We start from the raw sequence: 22619 nt of genomic DNA on the forward strand, positions 1-22619 counted from the left end.
AATGTCAAAGTCAATACAGTGGGAATTTAATTAATTAATCGACCATTAGTTTAAATTGTCATATTAGAGGTTTCCTGATATGCCTTCCCATCCTGAGATTTGAGGCTTGTTCTAGTTAGTCTGTAGGTAGCCTAGTAGTTAGGAGGCCTCTTGGGGGGCCTTGGAGCCAATTTAGGGTTTGAGTCCTATTGCTACCACTTATATTAGCTGTCTGAACTTGGGAAAGTAGATTTCCCTCCTTGAGCCTTGGTTGCTCCTCTGTAAAACATACATAATATGTCACAGGGTATTGGACAGGATTAGTAAAAGGTGATACACAGAATGTTCCAGATCATAGGCATCCCTCAATAAATATTAGCCTTTAGTGTAGGCGTTACTGTGGGTTTTGTTGCTAAGAGCATTGGTGCAGAGGGATTTATTGCTAAAAACATTGCTAACAGCCTTGTTGTTTTATACTCAGGTGAGGTGTAATCTGGCTGGCCCCTGGAAAATGCGTAAGGGCCACAGGCTGTCATGACAAAGAGAAAGAGGCAGATCAGTCACCACCTTGGGAAGTTGTTGCCTGTTGGGGAGGAGTTAATGCCTACAGCCACTGTGGGCTTGCTTTACCTTCTTCCGTCCCTGACAGCTGCATGCTCCAGATTTGGGTTTCTGGGAAAGGTTACTGCAATAAAGAAGACTATGGAGGGAGTCCTTATTTCCATACCTTGGAAGTTGTTCTGTGAGTACCAGGTAATGCACGAAGTGCCAAATCACTATACTGTACATCTGAAACTAATGTAACACTATACGTTAACCAAGTGGAATTAAAATTAAAACGTTAACAAAAAAAAAATAGTAGGACTTAGAGACTAACTGACCATGGAATGTCCACACTGCTGATATTTGAGAGGCTACATTTGTGCAACTAGAGGAATGTAGTGAAGACAAACATCAGTATTCATGAGAAGAGATGTAACAAAAAAGTGATAGCCCAAGGAAGTGACCTCAGCAAACAAAACTTCACATTAATGAAATTTTCAGAGTAGTTTACCATACTGGAAAGCACACAGGGTAAAATGCTGGAATCTGATCAAAAATTAGAAAGTAATATAACAATTCACCTTGGCAGAGAAAAAGGCAGGCTCTGTATTGTAAATCATGTGATAAGAAGGTTCCTAAGAATTTTCCCTAAAATACCCCTTTCATTCTCAAAGTTTCTAATATTTAAAATGACAATGCACAAAATAAATATTAGATTTACAAGAAAGAAAGGAAGAAAGAGAGAGAAAAAGAAAGAAAGAAGAAGGAAGAAAGAAAGAAAGAAAAAGAAAGAAAGAAAGAAAGAAAGAAAGGAAGGAGAAAAATAATAATAATAAGAAGAAGAAGAAGAAGAAGAAGAAGGAAGGAAGGAAGGAAGGAAGGAAGGAAGGAAGGAAGGAAGGAAAGTTGCTTTCTAGGTGTTCTGATGGAAGAGAATTTCCCCTTGGAAATTCTAGGTTGGCCCAAAACTATGAACATGGGTACTGAGAAACTGTACCAAGGAGCGCCCATCCGGGACTCAAGAGGAGACCCCAACAGCAATGGAGGTGCTCACCATTGACACAGAGACTGTCCCTGTGCAGGGTGTAAGAGCCCAGCCGAGTGACACCATGGGTCTGCTGGCTTAGCTCCCAGTACAGCCGCTTTCTATCCAGCCTAAAGCCTGTGGGATCTGGGCGGTAGGTGCAGACTGCGTCCATTCTGGTGCTTTTTCCATCCTCTTCAGCCCTGGGGAAAGAGAGACACAGGAATAGGGACATGCAGAAAAAAAAAAAAAAAAAAGGAATAGGGACATGCAGAGAGACACCCGAGAGTTGGCCACTCTTGACAAAGCCTTCCTTCGTTGTACCCCTTGGTGTGTATTAGCACTCTTCTTTGGGTTTCATCTGCTTTCTCAAACACATCTTTTTCTGTCTCATATGGGGATCCAGACCACCCCACCCCACCTTAAATGCAGTATTCTCCAGGGCTACTCCATACCTAATTTCCCTCTTTTGCTCCTCAATCATTTTATTAATTGGTTTATGTTCATTGTGTCAACTACCAGCACCTAGTACAGTCCCTGTCCACTCAAGAAGGTAAGTAGAGATGGTGTCCCCTCCAGTAACAGCTGAATCCTGCTTGGATCATGGAATAGGGGGTGTGGAGTTCCTGGGGAGGAAACGAGAATCCTGAGCCCAGGCCACGTATGGAAAGGAATAGCAAAGGACTGAAGACCTTGGAGGAGGTGAGTGAGTCACCCCTGTGGCTGACTGTGACACTGTGTAACAGCCGTCATGGAGCCTGAAAGGAAGACTTTGTTTCAAGTTGGTGAATCCCAAGCCAGACTAACCCATTGGGAATCCCAACCCATTGGGAACACCTTAGGAGCAGGCAACCAAGTTTGGAGAAAAACAGAGAAAATGAATTAAGAGGTGATAAGAGGACTTTTGTCCTGAATTTAAGCTGAACCTACTGTGCTTGGCCCACACTGGGGGCTTTACAATGAGAAAGATCCTCTTCTTCCCTTGCCTGGGAATTCTTTCTATTATCCATGATACTCAAAGCATAGTCGTCAAAGTGTGGCCCAGGGACTCCTGGTATTCCCAAACTTTTACAGGGAGTCTATCAAGTAAAAAATATTTTCATATTCATACCAAGACATTATTTTCACTTTTATTCTCTCAGGAGTGTCACTGTGAATTTTTTTCCAGAGGCCACAAAGTGAAATATTGTAAAAGACTGAATGCAGAAGCAGATATCCCAGTGTCTTCTCCTAAGCCAGACATTAAAAAGATCTGCATAAAGGTAAATAATGTCTCTCTTCTTGTTATGCTTTTGGGGGAGGCAGGGGAAATATGGCTATTATTCATTAAATTATGTTATTTATGTTAACATGTAATATAGTTATTACTTTTAATAAATTAATGAATAAATATTTATAACATTTGTTTTAATTTCTAATCCAGTAAATATTAGCAGAAATAACCTCCAAATCCACAGGCTCTTTGGAGTTCTGAGTGCTCTTAAGGATGTAAGTTGTTAATCCCCGTGACTCTGAGCCAGCAGTGGTTAAAAGGAGGAACTCAAGATCTAGAACTTTTGGGTTCAAATCCTGGCTCCTCTCAAGTAAGTTGATTACTCTGAGTCTCAGTGTTCTATTCTGCAGTGTAGGATAATAATCATGTTGTTGTAAAGATGAAATGAATGAAAACATGTATATCACTTAGATTTTTAGGTGGCATATCATATGGGCAATATTATCTTATTGATTCCCCCATCTCAGTGGGTCTACAACACTCCAGGAACCTCTTCTCACGAAGCCATTTGAGTAGAAGACACCCCTCTCTGGCGGATGACTTGCATTGGCTGGATGCAGGACCCCAAGGAGAAGTCATAAGGTCGTGAAATGTACGGAAAGAATTCTGAGCCCCCACTGACCTCAGAAGACACCAAATGGGCATAGGCAGAGAGGAGAAGATGGACTATTTCTGCAGAGTTCAGGTCCATTTGGGAATTTTTAATATTTTTTTTTAATTTTTTTTATTTATTTATGATAGTCACAGAGAGAGAGAGAGGCAGAGACATAGGCAGAGGGAGAAGCAGGCTCCATGCACTGGGAGCCCGACGTGGGATTTGATCCTGGGTCTCCAGGATCACGCCCTGGGCCAAAGGCAGGCGCCAAACCGCTGCGCCACCCAGGGATCCCCATTTGGGAATTTTTAAATTGCAATATATCCTGCCAGTATTCGACATTTGGGTTTTTTGCCCCCTTTGGTTCTATATAACATCCTTTGGGAAAGTCCCTATCTCTTTTCAAGGAATATACTGCAGAATTGCAGTGTCCAGAGTTTGTCCCCAATAGGGTAGATAAGAGCTGGGGCAGGCAGAGTGTCGAGGATTCTGGGGACATAGTTGGCAAAGATCCTACACTGGCTAATATTATTAGATCCTGCATCTATTAGATCACATTAAGTGTTCACAATGGGCTAGGCATGGTGATGAGTGATTAAGAACCCAGAGAGTAAGGTACTAGTATTATCACCACTTTGTAGATAACGTGATTGAAGAACAGAGAGGTTATACAACTTTCCCAAGGTCACACAGCTAACAAATGGGAGGGCAAAGGTTCAAACCCAGGCACTTTGGATCCAATATGATGTGCTGCCTCTTGGCAAAGGCCCGAGGCTGTGGTTGACTGGGATGTGGGGGACCAAGAAAGGAAAGAACTGGGGTTCTGTAAGTCCTTTGGAAGAAGCCTCACCTGTGCAAGGTCAGCCTGCAGCCAGCGTAGAGGGAGCCAACACTGCTGTTTTTGAACAAAATCCTGAGCTGGGAACAAATGAGAGGGTGATGAGCTGGAGAGGCCAAGACTTCAGGGTTTGGCAGGCTTGGAACAAGGTGAGCATTGGTGCGGGGGGGGCTCTCACCAGGTGCTGCAGGTCTTTCTCAGTGGCATTGAATATCTCAGAGCCCGAGTTTTCCATGTCCTCTGTGTAGTACAGGTTGGTGATGGTGAAGTTGATGGTAAAAGGTGTCAAGAAAGGAACTGCAGCTGTGGTGGTAGGGAGAGTAAAATGACCCAGTCCTGAGTCAGGCCTGGGCTAGGGATGGGAGGGAAGGCTCTGAGGACATACCTTACCTCCAGCACTGAGCTGGGGTTTGGCCTAGAATGGTCTGCTGTTCAAGACCCTCCCATACAGGGTGACCAACCATCCCAGTGTTCCCAGGACTATGTGAGCTCCTGGGATCAGACGTCCGGTTGGAAAAGTGAGACAGTCTTGGGAAAACCAGGGTGAGTTGGTCACTGTCCTCTCACTTCCCCTTGTCTCTTACCATTTCAGTACACAGCAATGCTTGCATCTCCTTGTCTCAGGGGAATAAACAGGCCCAGGGAGCAATGATTGATGGGAGCTGATGGATAAATACCTCAGATCCCTAACTGCCCCTGCAGAGAGGATGACTCCAAAATTCATGTTCTATACATTCTCCCAGGATCCCCTTCAGCCTCTATAACTGATAAATTTCTATTGTTCAAAGCACCCAGTGTTTGGTGTTCACCGCTGCCCTAACAAACTAGTACACCACATGACTCAGCAATTCTTTCTCGAGATATTATCCCAAAGAATTGGAAACAGAGACTCAAACAGATCCGTGCATACCCACATTCATCGCAGCATTGTCCACAGTAGCCAAAAGGTGGAAACAGCCTGAGTGTCCATCAACAGATGAACAGACAGATAAAATGTGGCCCATCCATACAATGGAATATCATTCATCCATAAACAGGAATGAAATTCTGATACATGCTATGACATGATGAGCCACCATGACATTGCACTCAGTGAAATAAGCCAGACACACACAAAAAAACAAATATACTGATTCCACATACATGAGATCTCTAAAATAGGCAAATTCAAGAAGACAGAAGTGGATTAGAGGGGCTGAAAGGAGTCCAAAGGAAAGCTAACGTCTAATGGGTACACAGATTCTGTTTGGGGTAATAAAACGTTTTGGACAAAGGATGATATTTGTAAAACACTGTGAATATAATTAATGCCACTGAATTATACATTTAAAGTGGTTTAAATGGCTAATTTTATAGTATATATACATTCTTACTGCAGCAAGAAAAAAAAAAGTTATTCTTACTTGTTTCTGAAGTAACACTCAGAGAGGCCAAGGTGGACATCTCAGGCGAGGTCTCAGCGACAAAGGAACTTCCTGCCATTGTACTGAAGGTGGTTGTGGTCTCTGCCATGGTGGGGCCTGAACCTGTAGTGGCTAAATTAGTGGTTTCAAGAATTGTGGTTTTCAGGACAGTAGTTGCACTCAGTCCTTCCCTGTGGCTTGTTTTAGGTAGTGTTGGGGTCTCTGATGCTCTCAAGGTCACAGTCTTGGACAATTCAGGGAGTCCAACTGATGTCACAGGTGGTGATGGTTCTGTGCCCCAGGAAGTTAAGGTATAAGGCTCGCCGGTGGTTTCAGGGGTACTGACAAGCCCAAGAACACCAGCAGTCAACATTGAGATACCTGTGCCAGCATCTGATGCAGGGCTGGTGGCCAGTAAGCCTGTGGCTGCCAAAAAAGTAGGGGAAAGAGTTGAAGTTGAACTAGTTGTGCTGATGTCTGTGCCAGGACCTGTGGAGAGTGAGGCCGTTTCTGCAGAAACACCAGGTGGGACAGTTGGACCTAGATCAACTCTGCTGGTCTTGGTCACAGATGTGGCGAAGGATGTTGTTTCTGCTGAACTGAAGGAATCAGTCTGAGTTGGAAGAGCTGCACTGATCTCCAACTCAGGTTGGATAGATAATGAGGCTATGGTCTCTGGTAAATGAGGAAAAGCAGTTGTGCTTGTCTTTGCACTAGACTGGGTGACTGATAAGGTTGTGGTTGCTGGTTCACCAGGAGAAAGTGTCACACTTGGAATAGTCATATTGGCATCTGTCTTAGAACTAGGGAACCAGGAGGTCACCATATCTGTTACACCAGGAGAGACTGTTGGAGCTGGAGCAATTGAACTGGCTTCTGCCGCATGGCTGGTGGCCATCAAGTGTGTGGTATATGGTTCACTATGGGAAATATTGGGGGTTGTCCTGGGAACTGTTGGGCTGGTCTCTGTAGGATGGTTGACCAATGAGACTGCTGTATCTGGCTCTCCAGGGGAAGAAGGCAGAGCTGGAACAGCTGAACTGGCTTCTTTCTCAGGATGGGTGACCCATGAGGCTGTGGTCTCTAGTTCATGCAGAGAATTAGTTAGACTTGAAAAAGTTGTATTGGTGTCTGCTTCAGAACTGGTAACCAGTAAGGTCACTAACCCTGGCACACTGGATGAGATAGTTTTAGCTGGAAGTGAACTGACTTCTACCCCTGGAGTTGTGGCTGTTGAGAGTGAGGTATCTGATTCACTGTAGGAGAAATTTGGAGTTATTGTGGAAACAAGTGTGCTGGTCTTTGTGGAATGGGTGACCTGTAAGGCTGTTGTATCTGAATCATGTGAGGAATCAGTAAGAGTTAGAAAAGTTGTACTGGTCTCTGCCCCAGAACTGGTGACCAGTGGGGTTGCCACCCCTGATACACCAGGGGAGACAGTCAGAGTTGGAACAGAACTGGTCTGTGATCCAGAATTATTAACCCATGGGACTGTGTTTGTTGGTTCACCAGAAGAAAGAGTTCGAGGTGAAATAACCATACTGGCATCTGTCCCAGAACTAGTGGCCTGTGAAGTCACTATATCTGGTACACCAGGGGAGACAGATGTAGTTGGAACAGCTGAACTGGCTTCTGTCTCAAGGCTGGTGGCTGTTGAGGGTGCACTTTCTGATTCACTATGGGAAGCATTGGGGGTTGTCGTTCTAGGAACCATTGGGCTGGACATTGCAGGATGGGTGACCAAGGAAACTGTTGTATCTGATTCATGCAGAGATTCAGTCAGAGTCAAAGAGGTTGTACTGGCATCTGTCCTGGAACTAGTGGCCTGTGAGGTCACCATAGCTGGTATACCAGGTGAGACAGTAATTGCTGGAGTGGTTGAGCTGGCTTCTGCTCCAGGAGTGGTGGCCATAGAAAGTACAGTGTCTAATTCACTTTGGGAAAAATTTGGAGTTATCCTGGAAACAGATGTGCTGTTCTCTTTGGAATGAGGCCATGAGGCTGTTGTATTTGGTTCACCAGGGGAAACAGTCAAAGTTGTAATAGTGGAAATAGTTTCTGTCCCAGGAGAGACAGCTGGAGTTGGAATGGCTGAACCAGTCTGTGCCCCAGTATGGGTAACCAATGAGACTATTGTATCTGGCTCACCAGGAGAAATAGTCAGGGTGTGATCAGTTGGGCTGATCTCTACTCCAGAACTAGTATCTAGTGAGGTCACCAGCCCTGGCTCACCAGGGAAGACATGTGAAGTTGGAATGGCTGAACTGCTCTGTACCCCCGGATGAGTGACCCATGAGGCAGTGGTCTCTGATTCATCTTGGGAATCAGTTGAAATAGCCATACTCGTCTCTGCTCCAGGACTGGTCACCAGTGAGGTCACGATTTCTGATACACCAGGGAAGACAGTCAGAGTTGGAACAGCTGAACTGACGTCTTCCCCAGAACTGGTTGGGGGTATGCTATATGATTCACTGTGGGAAGCATTCAGGGTTTCCCTGGAAACAGTTGAGCTGGTTTCTGCAGGATGAGTGACCCACGAGGTTGTGGTCTGTGGCTCACCAAAGAAAACAGTCAGAGTTGGAACAGGTGAACTGTTCTTTGCTTCAGAACTCAGGACCAGTAACGGTGTGGTTCCTGACCCTCTATTGAAGACAGATGAGGTTGTCCTGGGAACCTCTGTGCTTGTCTCTGCTTCAGGTCTGGTGGCCAATGAGGCTGTCATTTCTAGAACATCAGACGAAACATCTGGGGCTGTAATAATTGTTCTTCTTGTGCTTGTGCTGGCCGTTTTACCTGATGTCCCCAGGAGAGTCAGCATTCCGGAAGTGGGAGTAGAGACTGTAGTGGTCAAAGTTGCTGTAGAGGTGGGCTTCAGAGCTGTGATCTCTGCTCTTTCTGTCCACTCTGTTGGTAGTCCTGTGAATTGGGGGATGGACACACAGTTTGGACAAAATGATTGTTGCTTACCGGACTGGCAATAGCTTATTTTTTCTCCACATGCGGAAAGGGAGAGAAATGTGTCTGCCTGGGATGTGCCTGCAGTGCTTCTGGAATGGCAAAAGGAATTGTCATTGACATTCCTGCACCTTCCCCTTCTCACCTTGTGCTGTAACTCCGTGAATTCTTAACCACTCCCTGTTCCCAAATGTTGTCTGTACTCTCCAGTCCCTAACCCTTTGTTCAAGCTGTTTTCTCAGTCTGCCTTGCCCATCTTTCATCAGCTTCCAGACTCTCAAATTGACCTTTACATGTCAATCCATGTCAGAATTAATTTCTCCCTTCTCAATATTTCACTATTCTACTGCCTGAGTCTGCACCGTGGCACTCCTGGCAGTCTGCTTGATAATAAGCTATTAATAGCTAAAAGACTGCTTGGCATATAGGAGGCGTCCACAAACATTTGTTGAATAAATGAATGAATGAGTGAATGAACGGATATGTAGATGGATGTATGCAGAGACAGGTCTCCTTTGGCTTGAGAGAGATTATGTGTCTTTGTACTTAAGAACTTGGGTTCTGGAAGAAGGCAGTCCTGCACTTACATTCTGGCTTCTCCACTAATTGGATGTATTATCAAACCTTGCGAGACTTTCATCTTCTCATTTGAAAAGTAGGTATAAGTAGAGTGGCCATCTCAGAATGCTGATAAAAATGTACCAACCTGGGGCTCTTGGCTGACTCAATCGGTTGGGCAGCCAACTCTTGGTTTCGGCTCAGGTGGTGATCTCAGGGTTGTAGGATCGAGCCCCATGTTGGGCTCTGTGCTCAGCCTAAAGTCTGTTCAGATTTCTCTCTCCCTCTCCCCTGCTCTTGCTCTCTCACTCTTCCGCATGCTCTCGCGTGCAAATAAATGAATAAATCTTTTTAAAAAGTGCACCAAGCCTGGTGCCTCCTGGCTCAGAATACTACCACTGCTACTTCTACAACTACCTGCTGTTACTGCCATTACTACTGTCACTGCTACTACCTACCATGACTGCTCTTATTGCTACTATTACTAATGCTGTGACTACTACCACGGCTAATATCTACCATCATTGCTGTTACCTCTATTACCATTGTTACTATTATTGTTGTTACTGCTACTCTTACCAACTATTACTAGTTATTACTACTGTTTCTGCTACTGCTACTGCTACTTTTTGTATTTCCACTATAAAATAACTATTTGCTGAGTCAGATTTGCCAGGAATCGTGCTAGACCAGTACTGAAACTGGCCAGGGTGACTGGAATTCAGACCCTGAAGATGCATAAAGTCACATTGGCTGAGACAGCAGCTGCTGACTGGAGCTTCAAAAAATGGTCCCCAGGAAGGCAGGAGACTTCTCTATAAGGACCACAAGACTATCGGCGCTTGATCCAGGGACAAAATAAAGGGGATTTAGACTCTGATGGAAAAGCGATGTCCCTCTTTTGCTAAGACTATCCCAAACCCCTAAATTTCTGAGAGTGGACGTACTGAAGTGCTTAATATGTATTTGGTGATGAGGAGGAGGAGGAGGGGAAAGATGAGGAGGAGGGGGAAAGGAGGAAGAGGGACATTTGCAAGCACCTAGCATGTTTTATCTCTTTGATCCTCACCAGAGCACTGAATATACATCATATTATTCTTGTGGTTTCATAGAAGAGAAAGACAGAAACTCAGAAATCATCATCTGCCAAGGTCACACAGCTACTGACTGCCAATGTGGAAATTCGAACATTATTCTGCCTCATGCTAAACCAATGCTCTCTGGCACTGTAGTATATCATTCTCTAACTGAATTTCAGGATTTTGTGGGGGTTCTGATAAAAAGAGAAGAACGTAAGGAGGAAATGCACATCTGGAGAGAATGTTAAACAGAAGTTTTTTGGTTCAGGTTCTCAATCCGGGGTGATTTTGTTCCCGGGGGATACTTGGCAATGTTGGGAGACAGTCTTGGTTGGCACAACTGCGTAGGATGTGTATGTGTAAGATGCTACTGGCATCTAATGAGTAGAAGCCAAGGATGCTGCTAAACATCCTACAGTGCACAGGACAGCTCACAAGTAATTATTTGCCTAATAGGGCTGAGGTTGAGAAACCCTGCTCTATATTGAAAGGAGTCAATGAAAACTGTTAGCTATTCCTCATATGCTTTGCTATCTAAATACTGGTCACCACCTGAAACCCAGTGATTCATTTCCTGGTGAACTGATGTAACCAATCCTGTCAATGCCCAACTATATTCCATATAGTGACCCCAATGGGGTCCTGATGCAGCCCCTGTGACTCCACACCTAAGGGCTCTCACTTAGCCTGTGGCGGGGGCAGGGGGTAGGCTGGAAGTATTCAGAGTTATTACCCAAGGATCAAGCATTCTAGAGCCAATGGTAGAAGAGAGTCGGACAACAAATGCCCCACATCCACTTCATTCCTCAGATAGAACAATACTGAGGTACTCTCTGCTGTCTCCCAGAGCTTCCTAGTGGGACTGACACTGGTGTTCACGGCTGTGGCCTGCTCATGAATGCAACTCGCATTCACTTCCTTTCCTTGTCTTCTCCAGTGCTTCCTGGGACCATCCCCCACCTGAGACAAGCCACTTGCCCCATATCCTTAACTCAACTCTGCTTTTGAGGAAATCCAACCAAAGAAGCCTGGGTCACAGGATGAGACTAATCATCTGATTGTGGGGTAACTCTGTCTAAAGCCTGTATCTTGCAGAAAGCTTCCAAAATGTAAAATAGTCTGGGCTCCAAAAATCTTGGGAATAAATCAATGGGTATGGGGAGCTTTACCTTTTAACCACACAGTGAGGAGAACCCCTTGCTGTATACACCTGCACTTCTTAAACTCTCAGGCAGAATAATCACTGAGAAATGTTAGCAGGTGCCTTTTAGAGAGAAAGATTATGTAGTCAAGTAATTGTGTAAAACTCTATGTTGAATAAAGCTAAACAATTTCTTTACAGTAGGATTTCTCAGAGCCTTTAATATGTTTATACATGTTATGGTTCTTTAGGAAGGAACAACATGTTTGTCAAACCTTTTTTGCCGCAAAATTCTTTGTCCTTTTGTTAAAGAATATCCAACCAAGCATTACCAAACCTTAGAAGGTTTTCTGAATGTTGTTTTCTGCCTCTGTCTCCAGTATCATTTTCCACCACTCCATCCTTCTATCTCACATTTTAACAATTTTTTTGTACCTCCCAAATATTTCCAGTCTTATCCCTCTCTATGCCTTTGCACGCACCTGTTCCCTCTATCCAGAATGTCTTCATCAACCCCCTTCGTCTTTCTGTTAAATCCCTAGTCATTCTTTCAAACCCAATTCAAATATTATCTTCCTCATTAAACTTTCCTTCTATAGTTCAAATACATCTTCATTGCATGTGTTTAAAGTTGCATCATAGTAATTCTGTTCCTTTGTTTCTTCCCTGCTGGTCTGAGAGCTCCATGGATACAGTATTTTCATCTGTGCATCCTCCATTTCAGCACAGTCTCTAATACAATGAAAGTGATTAATAAGCATTTTCAGAATTAAGTTAAACTGGGTCATATTTGTGGAACTGACATATCCAATCTTGAACTCAACTCACTATGCATGTTATGAGTAAAAGAAAAGTGGCAACATCCACCCGGTAGCTATTAGACAAAAATCCAGCTAAGACAGGGAAGCCCATGGCCACCCCACCATTGTTCTTCCTCTAAAGAAACAAACATGCCATCTCTCTGGAAAAGGAAATAAGGCCACATGTGGGATTACTGGGAAGTAAGCAAAGTTGAACCTACCTCTAGGACTAGCAGATGATGTGGGTGACACATGGACATGGTCTGGTCCTGTGGCACCTCCATGGACTGCTTCGTTGGGTATCTTTGTGATGCGTTCCACGATGCCATCAGTCCCTGCAAGTGAGGTTGGAGAAGAAACCTGAGTTAATTCATTTTATCCAGAAGGAGAGCACTGTCTGACTGGATCCACTTAGATGACTATACAATTCAATTCTTCTCAAGTCCACCTGTACGGACTTGAGCCAGGCTATGTGCTATGAGTGGCCACCTCTGTCCATTGACCCATTCATCCACTTGTAGATTTGTCCATCTTTCCTTCCATCTATCCCTATATCTACCCATCCATCCTTCCTTCTTTTCTCCCTTCTCTACATCAAGCCTCCCTTCTATATATCGGATCTCTCTTCTTTCATTTATGTCTTTCTGTTCTTCCTTTTATCCTTCTATCCATTCAACCACTCATCTACATTCTTATCATCCCACTCATCACTTGCTTACTGAACACCCATGACTCAAGTACTGAGCCACCTTTTAAGACATGCATCAACACCGTTCAATGTGTCTAATTTTACTGTGAATTGAGAGGTAGTCAATTCGTCTTCCTATAGATATTGTCTAGCAACGCAGGTGCTAAAGTAGTTAGAGGACTTCTTTACACTTGTCTCCCAAACAAAAGTTGGGGGAAAATTCAACTTTTCAGAGGAATGGAATCCCCAAGAGGTTCCCTTCTTCATCTAAGGATCTCTTGGAGATGGTGTACCTCCTTGACCCCGAATCCTTCCCACATTGCATAGTTACTTGGTTCCATCATTTCCTTTAATCACCTTTTCCTTTCACTTTTCCCTTACTTTTGACTCTGTTCTTAATATAAAAACACACTCAATTCAAAGGGGGATATCCTAACTCTGGGAAACAAACAAAGGGTTGTGGAAAGGGAGGCCAGTGGGGGGATGATGGGGTAACTGAGTGACGAGTACTGAGGAGGGCACTTGATGGGATGAGCCCTGGGTGCTATACTATATGTTGGCAAATTGAATTTAAACTAGAAAATGTAATTAAAAGGGGGGATATCTCCCCGGCATCTATGTGTAGTTCTAGTTCTAGTTCTTTGCAACTTACTCATACTCCCTTCATTAAAGTCCCTGAGTGCCCAAATGTTATAGAAGGACTCACCTCATTTCAATTTGACTATTAGTAGCATTTGACAGAACTGACCATTTTCCTTCCTAAAACTCAACCATCCTAAAGCTTCTGCAATGTCAGAATCTCCTGCTTTTTCACCCCCCTCTCTGACCACTCCTACTTAGCCTAATAACTAAAAACATAGACTCCTAGGGCCACACAATCTGAATTCTTACCACTTACTAGCTTTGTGATCGATTTTGAGTGGATTACATAACCGTCTGTGCCTCATTTTACTAATATGTAAAAAGAGCTTATAATCATCCTTTCTTCAAATTGTGTTCCAATAAGGATTAAATAACTTAATACAACAGTGCCTGACACAGAATAAGTGCCCTATAAAAAAATCTGCTGTTGTTAGCATTATCATCATAATCATAGTAATGTTAAAACATCTATCACGGTACTAGAATCATCTACTTGCTTACTTATACTTTGTTTCCTAGTTTCTAGCCTAGGACTGAGGATAGATCAACAAATGTTTCCTAAAAGAATTTCTGTGCAGTTATAAGTTCCTTATTAACTCCCTTATGCCTCTCAGGAAAAGAGTCATTTCATATAAGCCACTAAAAATAGGAGTATAGGAGCTGTGGGACCTTACTTGTCAACTGTGTTGAATTTAGAGGAAGTTGAGAAGGACTTGTCACTGTTTCCAAGTGAATTTGTTCTGTTATTCTGGTATCCACATTGGACGACAAAGATGTCCTGACTGGTTCAGTCCATGTCTCCAAAGTACTGACCACAGCCAAGGGTTGTTCAGCAGTGCTCTTCTCTGTCCCGATGTTGGTGCCCACTGTACGCTGGGTAACCAGTGAGGAAGTAATTCCCTGAGGGGCTGGGCTGATTGAAGAATAAGCAGTAGTGAAGGTCGAAGAGGGGAATGGTATTGAAGCTGATGAAGGTAGACTCTCTGCAATGGTGGACATGGCATCTCCAGGGCCTGGTTCTGTTCTCAAAAATGGACTGGCTGAGAAGGCAGCTGGGCTGGCACCTGAAACTCCAGATGTGACTGTAGCTGCAGACAGAGAAGGCACCGATGTGTCAGTTGAAATGACCTCACCTGAAGACAGCCTTACTGTGCTCAGGTGATAAGTAGTTTCTGACACAGACATGGAAAGCTTGGGTTCTGGAGAGGAGGTTATACCAGCAGACCCTGCACAAGAGAGAAGCATAAGAGTGAGAGAGAGATTTCCCCTGAAATTTTAGCACACTGGCCAGATGAAGGCTGGTCTGAAACCAAAACCGAAAAGGTAATATCAGACTTGGAACACTTCAAAACATGGTGGGCGAGGAGATAAAGGTGTATATGAGGGAGTGGTGGAACTAGAGTCCAGGGATATGAGTATCTCCTGCAGGCCAGAAAAGACATGGGAAAGTGGACCTGTCTCAATGTTCTGGGGTCAAAAAAAGACAGGTACTGAAGTAGACATAGTGGTCTCCTCCATAGAACAGATACTATCAACTGGAAAGAGGCTCTGCATAGGTCACAGAGAAGGGGACAGAGGAAGGTGTATGATATCTACAAAGGCTAGTCAGCACATTAATTAAAGTTATATTTATAAAAAAATATTCATACTTTTAAAATCTGTAGTAACATCAAAGGTGGCCAATGTTTCAAGGAAGGTGTTCTTAAAAACTAGAGGTAAAATGATTTTAGTTTCCAAGACTATAAGAAGAAACTAAGCTTTACAGGGACAAAAATGAGAAGTGAGGTCACAGGAATAGGAAATGACGTTTACTAAAGATACTGTGAAAAAAAATTAAAAGTAATATCGTGGAAGGGATCACTGCCAGAAAGACGAAGCACAAAGTTTGAAAAAAGAAAAAAAATTCACATAACCCCTTACAAACATTCACAATACTAGTGGTCATGTAGCCTGTGCTAAAACCAACCACTCTACCCAGGATTGTGGTTGATGCATCCAAGAGTGATCTTTGATACATCCCCAAAGGATGTATCGGTTAAGAGGGTGATTTTCCTATGATCAAAAAAGGGAAGAAGTAGAAAGCCTGGTGTTGATTCCTGCAGGAATATCAGGTAACATGGATGGAGCAGGGCCAGGGACAGTGTTCCTACTAGAGGACAAGATACCTGTTTTGAAGGATTCGACAGCATTACTGGTGAACACATCAGAAGGGAGAGTAGTTTTCTCTATGGCCTGGTAGGTGGGCCTAGAGGTGCTGGTTTCCCATGGTTCCATACTAAGGGGTGATTTAGACTCTGTGGCTTCAGAAAGGCCAGGCAATTGTGTGGAGCCCATGAATTTCTCACTGAGGGAAGAAGTGACAACTGGAGTGGTGCCTTTGGGGGTCTCTGACCCAGGTGGGGCAGAGGAGTGGGACTCCTGTGCGGAAGGGTTCGTCCCCACACTTGTCACTGCTGTGTTGTCAGAACGCAGGATTTCCACTGTGGCAGTAGAGGGTTCAGTAGTGGCCGGTATCCCTTCTGGGGTTCTGCTCCAATCTGAAGGTGAACTTGTCACAGGTGCCAAGCTTGTGGTCCATCCTCCAGTGGTCATCAGCGGTTCAGGGACTCCAGGTGAGGTGGCAAGGACAGGTGCAGAAAAGGCACTGGTCTGTGATATGGGGGATGCTAGAGAAGTCAAGCTCATGGCATGTGAAGGCACCAGGGAAGATGGGGATTTCATGTCCTGTTCAGAGGAAGGGCTTGACTGGGGCAGGCCCTCAGATGCTGTGTCCATGCTAATGGTCATGTCTGACTGTACTGAGCCCTGAGTCCCAGCTGTGTGACTCTCTGACAGGAAGACCATGGCTGATGCACCCGTGGTTTGTGTGCCCTGTGATGAGGCCCCGGGGGGAACTGTTTTGGTGGCCATGGCTGTATCTGCAGACACTGTCGGGACTGGGAAGGTAGAGAGCCTGGTGTCAATACTCGAGGAAACGTCTGGTGACATCGTAGACTGAGCAGAGCCAGGGACAGACATCCTGCTAGACGAGATGACCTCTGTTATGGAGGCCACAGTAGGACTAGCAGTGGACAGCTCAGAAGGGACAGTCGTGTTTTCTGTGGTCATGCTGGTGTGCCACATGGTGCTGGTGACCCTTGGCTCTGGAGACAGGGATGATTTTGACTGTGTCTCATACTCAGTGGTGTCAGAAAGACCAGTCAATGGTGTGGAAACTGTGGAGTCCTGACTAAGGGAAGAAGTGACAATTGGAGTGGTGCCTTTGGGGGTCTCTAAGCCAGGTGTGGCAGAGGAGTGTGACCCCTGGATGGAAGTGGTCGTCCCCATGCTGCTCACCACTGTGTTGATGGAACTTTGGATGTCTGCTGTGGCAGTAGAGGATTCCCAAGTAGCCTTTATCCCTTCTGAGGTGCTGATCAAATCTGAAGATAAACTTGTCACAGGTGCCAAGGTTGTGGTCCTTCCTCCAGTAGTAGTAAGCAGGCTAGGGGCTCCAGGTGAGGTGGCAGGGACAGGTGCAGAAAAGCCACTGGTCTGAGATGTGGGGGATGCTAGAGAAGTCGAGCTCATGGCATGTGAAGGGACAAGGGAAGATGGGGATCTGATGTGATGTTCATAGGAAGGGCTTGTCTGGGGCACCCCCTCAGATGCTGTGTCCATACTAATGGTCGTGTCTGACTGTCTGGAGCCCTGAGTCCCAACCACACGACTCTCTGCCAGGGAGACCGTAGCTGATGCATCCGTGGGTTGTGTGCCCTGTGATGAGACCCCAGGGAGGACACTTTTGGTGGCCATGTCTATATCTGTAGACACTGTCAGGACTGGGAAGGCAGAAACCATGCTGTCGATACCCGTGGAAACATCTGGTGACATCGTAGAATGAGCAGAGCCAGGGACAGACATCCTATTAGATGAGATGACCTCTGTCATGGAGGCCACAGTAGGACTAGCAGTGGACAGCTCAAAAGGGACAGTCGTGGTTTCCATGGCCGTGCTGCTGTGCTGCATGGTGCTGCTGTCCCCTGGTTCTGGAGACAAGGATGACTTTGACTGTGTCTCCAACTCTGTGGTTTCAGAAAGGCCCGGCAATGGTGTGGAGACTGTGGAGTCTTGACTGAGGGAAGAGGTGATGATTGGAGTCCTGCCTTTGGGGGTCTCTGAGCCAAGTGGGGCAGAGGAGTGGGACTCCTGTGCAGAAGTGATGGTCCCCACACTGGTCACTGCTGTGTTGTCAGAAGGCTGGATGTCCGCTGTGGCAGTAGAGGCTTCCCAAGTGGCCTGTATCCCTTCTGAGGTGCTGCTCCAATCTGAAGGTGCACTTACCAAAGGTGCCAAGCTTGTAGTCCATCCACCGGTGGTTGTCAGCAGGTTAGGGGCTCCAGGTGAGGTGGCAGGGACAGGTGTAGAAAGGCCAAGAGTCTGTGATGTGGGGAATGCTAGGGAAGTCAAGCTCATGGTATGTGAAGGGACCAGGGAAGATGGAGATCTGATGTGGTGTTCAGAGGAAGGGCTTGTCTGGGGCACCCCCTGAGAACCGGTGTACATGCTAATGGTCATGTCTGACTGTGCTGAGCTCTGAGTCTCAGCTGTGTGACTCTCTGTCAAGGAGACTGTCGCTGATGTATCCGTGCTTCGTGAGCCCTGTGATGAGGCCACATGGTAGAGTGCTTTGGTGGCCAGGGTGATAAGGGCCATGTTGGGGGATCTAGAGAGCCTGGTGTCGATACTCGTGGGAATGTCTGGTGACATTGTAGACTGAGCAAGGCCAGGGACAGACAGCCTGCTCGAGGAGGTAACATCTGTCCTGCTGTCCTCAGTAGGAATAGTAATGGACACCTCAGAAGGTATAGTGACCTTTTCCATTCCCATGCTGGTGTACTGCAAGGTGCTGGTGTCCCCTGGCTCCAGAGACAGGGATGACTTTGACTGTGTCTCAAGCTCTGTAGTTTCAGAAAGGCCAGGCAATGGTGTGGAGATCGTCGAGTCCTGAATGAGGAAAGATGTGACAATTGGAGGGGTGGCTTTGGGGGCTTCTGAGTCAGGTGAGGCAGAAAAGTGGGATTCCTGTGGGGAAGTGATTGTCCCCACCTTGGTCGCTACTGTGTTGTCAGAATGCTGGATGTCCTCTGTGGCAGTAGAGGCTTCCCAAGTGGGCTGTGTGCCTTCTGAGGTGCTGATCAAATATGAAGGTGAACTTCTCACAGCTGCCAAGGTTGTGGTCCTTCCGTCGGTGGTCTTCAGCGGGTCAGGGGCTCCAGATGAGGTGTCAAGGACAGGTGTAGAAAAGCCACTGGTCTGAGATGTGGGAGAAGCTAGAGAAGTCAAGCTCATGCTATGTGAGGGGACTAGGGAAGATGGGGATCTGGTGTGGTGTTCAGAGGAAGGGCTTGTCGGTGGCACCCCCTCAGACGCAGTGTCCATACTAATGGTCATGTCTGACTGTGCTGAGCCCTGAGTCCCAGCTGTGTGACTCTCTGACAGGGAGACCATGGCTGATGCATCCGTGGGTCGTGTTCCCTGGGATGAGGCCCCCGGTAGGATACTTTTGGTGGTCATGGCTGTTTTTGTAGACACTGTCAGGACTGGGAAGGTAGAGACCAAGGTGTCAGTACTCGTGGAAACATCTGGTGATATTGTAGAATGAGCAGAGCCAGGAACAGGCATCCTACTAGACGAGTTAACCTCAGATGTGGAGGCCACTGTAGGACTAGCAGTGGACAGCTCAAAAGGGACAGTCATGTTTTCCGTGGCCATGCTGCTGTGCTGCATGGTGCTGGTGTCCCCGGGTTCTGGAGACAGGGATGACACTGTTTGGGTCTCCAACTCTGTGGGTTCAGAAAGGTTAGGCAATGGTGTGGAAACCATGGAGTCTTCACTGGGGGAAGAGGTGATGATTGGAGTGGTGCCTTTGGGAGTCCCTGAGCCAATTGGGGCAGAGGAGTGGGACTCCTGTGCGGAAGTGATGGTCCCCACGCTGGTCACCATTGTGTTGTCAGAAGGCTGGATGTCCGCTGTGGCAGTAGAGGCTTCCCAAGTGGCCTGTATCCCTTCTGAGGCGCTGCTCCCAATTGAAGGTGAACTTGCCAAAGGTGCCAAGCTTGTGGTCCATCCCCCAGTGGTGGTCAGCGGGCCATGGGCTCCAGGAGAGGTAGCAGGGACAGGTGCAGAAAGGCCAAGGGTCTGTGATGTGGAGGATGCTAAAGGAGTCAAACTCATGGCATGTGAAGGGAGCAGGGAAGATGGGGATCTGGTGTGGTGTTCAGAGGAAGGGCTTGTCTGTGGTACCCCCTCAGACCCTGTGTCCATGCTAATTGTCATGTGTGACTGTGCTGAACTCTGAGTCCCAGCCGTTTGACTCTCTGCCAAGGAGATCGTCACTGATGCATCTGTGCTTTGTGTGCCCTGTGATGAGGCCTCTGGGAGGACTGTTTCGGTGGTCATTGCATTATCTGCAGACACTGTCAGGACAGGGAAGGTAGAATCCATGGTGCTGATACTTGTGGAAATATCTGGTGACATTGTAAACTGAGCAGGGCCAGGGACAGGTATCCTGCTCGAGGAGATGACATCTGTCATGGAGGCTATAGTAGGACTAGCAGTGGACAGCTCATGAGAGACAGTCATGTATTCTGTCACCATGCTGGTGTGGCGCAGGGTGCTGGTGTCCCCTAGCTCCAGAGACAGGGATGACTTTGACTGTTTCTCAAGCTCTGTGGTTTCAGAAATGCCAGCTAATGATGTGGAGATCATCAAGTCCTGACTGAGGAAAGAGGTAATGATTGGAGTGGTGCCTTTGGGGGTCTCTGAGCTAGGTGGGGCAGAGGAAGAGGATTCCTGGGAAGACGTGATGATCCCCATGCTGCTCAGTGCTGTGTTGGGGGAAGGCTGGATGTCCACTGTGGCAGTGGAGGCTTCCCAAGTGGCCTGTATCCCTTCTGAGGTGCTGATCAAATATGAAGGTGAACTTGTCACAGGTGGCAAGTCTGTGGTCCTTCTGCTGGTGGTCTGCAGCAGGTCGGAGACTCCAAGTGAGGTGGCAGGGACAGGTGAAGAACGGCCACTGGTGTGTGATATGAAGGATGGTAGCGAAGTCAAGCTCTTGACATGTGAGGGCTCCAGGGAAGATGGGGATCTGACATCATGTTCAGAGGAAGGGCTTGTCTGGGGCACCCCCTCAGACTCTGCGTCCTTGCTAATGGTCATGTGTGACTGTGTTGAGTCCTTGGTCCCAACTGTGTGACTCATTGCCGAGGAGGATGTGGCTGATGCATCTGTGCTTCGTGTGCCCTGTGATGAGGCTCCTGGGAGGACTGTTTTGGCGGCCATGGTTATCCCTGCAGACACTGTCATGACAGGTAAGCTGGAGAGCCTGGTGTTGATACTCGTGGGAATGTCTGGTGACATGGTGGACTGAGTAGGACCAGGGACAGAAATCTTGCTAGAGGAGATGACATCTGTCGTAGAGGCAACAGTAGGACTAGCAGTGGAGATCTCAGTGTGGACTGTGATGTGTTCTCTGACCATGCTGGTGTGCTGCCTGGTGCTGGTGTCACCTGGCTCCAGAGACAGGGATGACATTAACTGTGTTGCCAACTCCATGGTTTCAGAAAGGCCAGCCAAAGGTGTGGAGACTGTGGAGTCCTCACTGAGGAAAGAGGTGATGATTGGGGTGGTGACATTGGGGGTCTCTGAGCCAATTGGGGTGGAGGAGTGGGACTCCTGTGTGGAAATGATGGTCCCCACACTGGTTACCACTGTGTTGTCGAAACCCTGTATTTCTGCTGTGGCAGTAGAGGATTCCCATGTGGACTGTATCCTATTTGAGGTGCTTATCAAATCTGAAGGTGAACTTGTCACAGTTGCCAAGCTTGTGGTCCATCCACTGGTGGTTGTCAGCAAATCAGGGGCTCCAGGTGAGGTGTCAGGGACAGGTGTAGAAAAGCCACTGGTCTGCAATGTGTGGGTTGCTGGAGAAGTCAAGCTCATGGAATGTGAAGGTACTAGGGAAGATGGTGATCTGTTGAGTTCAGAAGGGCTTGACTGTGGAGCCCCCTCAGACCCTGTGTCCATGTTAATGGTCATATGTGACTGTGATGAGTCCTGAGTTCCAACCTTGTAACTCTCTGCCCAGGAGGCCGTGGCTGATACAGCCAAGGAATGTGTGCCCTGTGATGAGGTCCCAGGGAGGACTGTGTTGGTGACCGTTGCATTATCTGCAGACACTGTCAGGACAGGAAAGGTAGAGACCACGGTGTTGACACTCTTGGAAATGTCTGGGGATGTTGCAGACTGAGCAGGGCCAGGGAGAGACATCCTGTTCATGGAGAATACATCTGTTGTGGAGGCCACAGTAGGAGTAGCAGTGGAAAGCTCGGAAGGGACAGTGGTGTTTTCCATGGTCATGCTGGTGTACCACAGGGTGCTGGTGTCCTTTGGCTCTGGAGACAGGGATGACTTTGACTGTTTCTCAAGCTCTGCGGTGTCAGAAAGGCCAGTCAATGGTGTGGAAACGGTGGAGTCCTGACTGAGGGGAGGGGTGACGATTGTAGTAGTGCCTTTGGGGGTCTCTGAGCCAGGTGGGGCAGAGGAGTGGGACTCCTCTGCAGAAGCTATGGTCCCAATGCTGGTCAGCGCTGTGTTGTTGGAAGGCTGGGATTCCGCTGTGGCAGTAGGGGCTTCTGTAGTGGCCTGTATCCCTTCTGAGGTGCTAATCCAATATGAAGGTGAACTTGTCACAGGTGCCATGCTTGTTGTCCAACTGCCGGTGGTCATCAGCGGGTCATGGGTTCCAGGTGAGGTGGCAGGTACAGATGAAGAATGGTCACTGGTCTGTGATGTGGGGGATGCTAGCGAAGTCAAGCTCATGGCATGTGAGGGCTCCAGGGACGATGGGGATCTGATGTCAACGTCAGAGGAAGGGCTTGTCTGTGGCACCCCCTCAGACTCTGTGTCCATGCTAATGGTCATGTGTGACTGTGTTGAGCCCTCAGTCCTAGTCATTTGACTCTCTGCCTGGGAGGCCAAGGCTGAAGCAGATGTGGTTCTGGCATCCTGTGGTGAAGCCCCAGGAAAGACTGTTCTGGCATTATCTGCAGACACTG

General features: G+C 46.9%; 1 protein-coding gene across 1 annotated transcript in view; it reads right to left on the reverse strand.

The window, feature by feature from the left end:
• The window catches only part of MUC16 (mucin 16, cell surface associated), a 90523-nt gene that overhangs the window by 61567 nt on the left and 6337 nt on the right, over positions 1 to 22619 (reverse strand). The window contains 15 exon segments of the mRNA XM_041761424.1: positions 1577 to 1749; positions 4265 to 4332; positions 4431 to 4604; positions 5383 to 5447; positions 5632 to 8297; positions 8449 to 8571; positions 12439 to 12523; positions 14193 to 14756; positions 14759 to 14880; positions 14882 to 15066; positions 16414 to 16556; positions 17370 to 17632; positions 18062 to 18830; positions 19062 to 19343; positions 19875 to 21237. Coding sequence (XP_041617358.1) covers positions 1577 to 1749; positions 4265 to 4332; positions 4431 to 4604; positions 5383 to 5447; positions 5632 to 8297; positions 8449 to 8571; positions 12439 to 12523; positions 14193 to 14756; positions 14759 to 14880; positions 14882 to 15066; positions 16414 to 16556; positions 17370 to 17632; positions 18062 to 18830; positions 19062 to 19343; positions 19875 to 21237 — 7045 coding nt within the window.

This window comes from Vulpes lagopus, chromosome 7, assembly GCF_018345385.1.
Source record: "Vulpes lagopus strain Blue_001 chromosome 7, ASM1834538v1, whole genome shotgun sequence".
NCBI classification, from domain to species: domain Eukaryota; kingdom Metazoa; phylum Chordata; class Mammalia; order Carnivora; family Canidae; genus Vulpes; species Vulpes lagopus.